Source organism: Colobus angolensis, unplaced genomic scaffold, assembly GCF_000951035.1.
Source record: "Colobus angolensis palliatus isolate OR3802 unplaced genomic scaffold, Cang.pa_1.0 Scaffold2, whole genome shotgun sequence".
Lineage (NCBI taxonomy): Eukaryota > Metazoa > Chordata > Mammalia > Primates > Cercopithecidae > Colobus > Colobus angolensis.
In genome coordinates, this window is record NW_012115154.1 from 6,359,416 (window position 1) to 6,364,299 (window position 4,884).

Sequence of the window (4,884 nt, forward strand, 5' to 3'; positions counted from 1 at the left end):
GTTCTTGGTTCAGCTGATGGTGTTCCTGATCAGCTTCATAAGCTCCGTGTTCTGTGGCCACCTGGGCAAGCTGGAGCTGGACGCAGTCACGCTGGCGCTCGCGGTTATCAATGTCACTGGTGTCTCAGTGGGATTCAGCTTATCTTCTGCTTGTGACACCCTCATCTCCCAGAGGTACGGGAGCCAGAACCTGAAGCACGTGGGCGTGATCCTACAGCGGAGTGCGCTCATTCTGCTCCTCTGCTGCTTCCTCTGCTGGGCGCTGTTTCTCAACACCCAGCACATCCTGCTGCTCTTCAGGCAGGACCCGGATGTGTCCAGGCTTACCCAGACCTATGTCACGATTTTCATTCCGGCTCTTTCTGCAACCTTTCTTTATATGCTACAAGTTAAATACTTGCTCAACCGGGGAATTCTACTGCCCCAGATCGTAACTGGAGTTGCAGCCAACCTCGTCAATGCCCTCGCCAACTATCTGTTTCTCCATCAGCTGCATCTTGGGGTGATAGGCTCTGCAGTGGCAAATTTGATTTCCCAGTACACCCTGGCTCTACTCCCTTTTTCTACATCCTTGGGAAAAAACTGCATCAAGCTACATGGGGAGGTTGGTCCCTCGAGTGCCTGCAGGACTGGGCCGCCTTCCTCCGCCTGGCCATCCCCAGCATGCTTATGCTATGCATGGAGTGGTGGGCCTATGAGGTCGGGAGCTTCCTCAGGCATCCTTGGCATGGTGGAGCTGGGCGCTCAGTCCATCGTGTATGAACTGGCCATCGTTGTGTACATGGTCCCTGCAGGCTTCAGCGTGGCTGCCAGTGTCCGGGTAGGAAATGCTCTGGGTGCTGGAGACATGGAGCAGGCATGGAAGTCCTCCACCGTTTCCCTACTAATCACAGTGCTCTTTGCTGTAGCCTTCAGTGTCCTGCTGTTAAGCTGTAAGGATCATGTGGGGTACATTTTCACTACCAACCAAGACATCATTAATCTGGTGGCTCAGGTGGTTCCAATTTATGCTGTTTCCCACCTCTTTGAAGCTCTTGCTTGCACGAGCGGTGGCGTTCTGAGGGGGAGTGGAAATCAGAAGGTTGGAGCCATTGTGAATACCGTTGGGTACTACGTGGTTGGCCTCCCCATCGGGATCACGCTGATGTTTGCAACCAAACTTGGAGTGATGGGTCTGTGGTCGGGGATCATCATCTGTACAGTCTTTCAAGCTGTGTGTTTTCTAGGCTTTATCATTCAGCTAAATTGGAAAAAAGCGTGTCAGCAGGCTCAGGTACACGCCAATTTGAAAGCAGACGTGGCTTGGAGTGGGAATTCCACCCTCCCTCAGGACCCATTTCACCCAGGGTGCCCTGAAAACCATGAAGGAATTTCAATGAACGATGTTGGAAAGATGGGCGAGACTCAGTTGGATCAGCAGATGTGCCAAGAAGAACCTTTGCCGGAACATCCGTAGGACAGTGCTAAGTTGTCCAGGACACAGCTGGTGCTGCGGCGAGGGCTTCTGCTCCTGGGGGCCTTCTTAATCTTGCTGGTGGGGATTTTTGTGAGATTCTATGCCAGAATTCAGTGACGTGGCAGGAAAGAAAGTCAGGTCAAGTGATGCTTTTGAGCTTACACACAATTCACAGGCCCACCAGTGACAATTTACTTTGAGTTAATGTCATTCAAGTGTGCCCATGGATTCTGAGGGTTGGGAATGCAAAGATACATTTCTCTAAAAAAAGAAAAAGCAACTAAGGTTAAAAGCTATATTGCGGCCCCAGACACTGTCTGAAAGATGACATGAGTAATATAATTCACCACTATCTGAACCAAGGACCAATATGCTGACTGCATTGGCCAATGGCTTTGCTAGTTTTTTAGACACAAACCCATAAACTCAGTGCTTAAGAATTCATACTGCCTGAATTATGTAAAATATATTTTACAATATATCTTTCCTTGGGCCTTAGATTACTATTCACTGGGCAAATGGTATTTGTTTTTGTTTCAATTTTTTTTTTTTTTAATAGACGGAAGTCTTGCTCTGTCATGCAGGCTGGAGTACAGTGGTGCGATCATAGCTCACTGCAGCCTCAAACTCCTGCGCTTCAAGCAATCCTCCTGTGTCAACCACCAGAGTAGCTGAGACTTCAGGGATGTGCCACCATGCCCAGCTGGCATTTGTTAATCTTCATTTGAGGTCTAGATCTAGGCACTGTGGGCACTGAAAAACAGTCGGGAAATCTTTGGAGCTGTGGAAATCCAAACAAGGACTGATAATTCCTGGTAGGGGTGTGTGCGTGACCTACTGCAGCCTCAACCTCCTGGGCTCAAGTGATCCTCGCATCTCAGCCTCCGGAGTAGCTGAGACCACAGGCATGTACCACCACGCCTAGCTAATTTTTTATTTTTTGTAGAGAGGGGTCTACCCTTTGTTTCCCAGGCTGGTCTTGAATTCCTGGGATCAAGCGATCCTTCCACCTTGCCCTCCAAAAGTGTTGGGATTATAGGCGTGAGTCACCACGCCTGGCCAGAGGACAAAATTTTAATAAAGGTCTTAGCCTAAGTAGTAATCCTACTTCATTAACCTTCCTGGAGTGGGGTACACACTGATAATTCAGCAAGCCTCAGTACATACTAAGTATGCTCAGTGCTGTGAAAGTGGATGACACCAAATTAAGTCATTCTTACCACACCCAATTAAAAGTCAAGAAGCCAGGGATAAAAGCACCCCAGGCACATAACATTAATCTAGTAATGTAATTCTCTGTACATCCAGCTGGTGAAACTGCCTGCTGTAAGCTGAAACCAGCTTTATCCATAACTGCTGAGATAACTTGCTGAAGCTCTAGGAATAATTTTGCCTGCCCGGTTGCTCACCAGTTGTAGCTTGCCAGCTCCCAGGACCCTTCCCGGTGCCAATAAACTTTCTCAAAGAGAGCTATACTGGCATTTCTTTTGATAAAACCTCCAGCCTTCTCTGTGTTGTTCCGACCTACTGAGGACCACCCAGTCTACATGGATGCCCTGAACTGCATCTTTCTTCCCAAATAAAACATTAAATAGAAAAAAAAAAAAAAAGAAAGAAGTGTCATGTGACTTTTAAAAAATTTTATTTTTGTGTATTTATTTTTTGAGATGGAGCTTCACTCTTGTTGGTCAGGCTGAAGTGCTGTGGCATGATCTTGGCTCACTGCAACCTCCACCTCCCAGGCTCAAGCAATTCTCCTGCCTCAGCCTCCCAAGTAGCTAGGATTACAGGCACCCACCAACAGGTCCAGATAATTTTTGTATTTTTAGTAAAGACGGGGATTCACCATGTTGGTCAGGCTGGTCTCGAACTCCTGACCTCGGGTTATCCACCCACCTCAGCCTCCCAAAGTGTGGGAATTACAGGTGTGAGCCACGGCGCCCGGCCGACTTTTTTTTTTTTTTTTTTTTTTTAAATAGAGACAGGGTCTCACTTTGTTGTCCAGGCTGATCTCAAACTCCAGGGCTCTAGCCATCCTCCTGCTTTAGTTTCCCAAAGTGTTGGAATTACAGGTGTAAGCCACTGCACTCAGCCTTTTGTTTGTTGTTTGTTTGTTTGTTTGTTTGTTTGTTTGAGTCAGGGTGTCACTCTATCACCCAGGCTGGAGTGCAGTGCTGTGATCATAGCTCACTGCAACCTTGACCTCCTGGACTCAAGCAATTCTCCTGCCTCAGCCTCCTGAGTAGCTGGGACTACAGGTGTGCACTACCACACCTAGCTAATTGTTTCTTATTTTTAGTAGAGACGAGGTCTCACTATATTGCTTAGGCTGGTCTCAAACTCCTGAGCTCAAGTGATCCTCCTGCCCTGCCTCCCAAAGTGCTGGGATTATAGAAATGAGCCACCAAACCCACCTGGCAATATTTGTCCTTCTGTGTCTGGCTTATTTAATTTAGCATAATACCCTGCAGGTTCATACTTGTCCCAGATACAGGATTTCTTTCTTTAGGCTGAATAACATTCCATTGTCTTTACACACCACATTTTCTTTATTCATTCATTTGTCCACAGACATTTAAGTTGTTTAAATGTTTTTGCTACTGTAAATAACGCCACAGCAAACGTGGGACTGCAGCTATCTCTTCCAGATACTGATTTAATTTATTTTGGATACATTCCCAGAAGTGGGATTGCTGAACCATCTCTTAGTTCTATTTTTAATTTTTTGAGAAACTTCCTGTTTTTTATGTTGGCTGCACCAATTTGCATCCCCACCAGCATTGTACAGGGTTCCCTTTGGTCCACCTCCTTAGCTCCACTTGTGGTATGGTTTGGCAGTATCCCCATCCAAATCTCATCTTGAATTGTAGTTCCCATAATCCCTGCGTGTTATGGGAGGGGCCAGGTGGAGACAGTTGAATCCTGGGAGCAGTTCCCTGATACTGTTTTCATGATAGTGAGTGAGTTATCATGAGATCTGACAGTTTTATAAGGGGCTTGTCCCTTTTCTCAGTTCTCATTCTCTCTCCTGCTGCCCTGTAACGAGGTGCCTTCCAACGTGATTGTAAGTTTCCTGAGGCCTCCCCAGCCGTACTGAACTGTGAAAACATGCTGTTGGAAAGGTGGTACTGATACACTTGCTTGACATAGGGTTGCCAGACACTTTCAATCTGTAAAAAACACAATTACAAGCAAAGTTCAATAAAGCAAGGCACAATAAAATGAGGTGTGCCTGTATGGGTAACTATAAAAAGGAAAGAGTCAATTAAACCTCTTTCCTTTTTAAATTACCCAGCGTGGGCTATTTCTTCATAGCAGCATGAGAACGGACTAATACAGCTTGTTATCTTGGTTTTGGTTTTTTTTGTTTTGTTCCTTATAATAACCATTCTAACAGGTGTGAGATGATATATCATTGCAATTCTGAT

At 46.2% G+C, this 4,884-nt stretch overlaps 1 protein-coding gene across 1 annotated transcript; it reads left to right on the forward strand.

Moving 5' to 3' along the window:
- The first annotated feature begins 6 nt into the window (after positions 1 to 6).
- Positions 7 to 2,924, forward strand: LOC105511162 (multidrug and toxin extrusion protein 1-like). Its single transcript, XM_011941274.1, is given in 4 exon segments — positions 7 to 554; positions 557 to 710; positions 712 to 1,534; positions 2,765 to 2,924. Coding segments are annotated over 3 exon segments (1,437 nt in total). The 5' UTR covers positions 7 to 16; the 3' UTR covers positions 1,457 to 1,534; positions 2,765 to 2,924.
- The last annotated feature ends 1,960 nt before the right edge of the window (positions 2,925 to 4,884 follow it).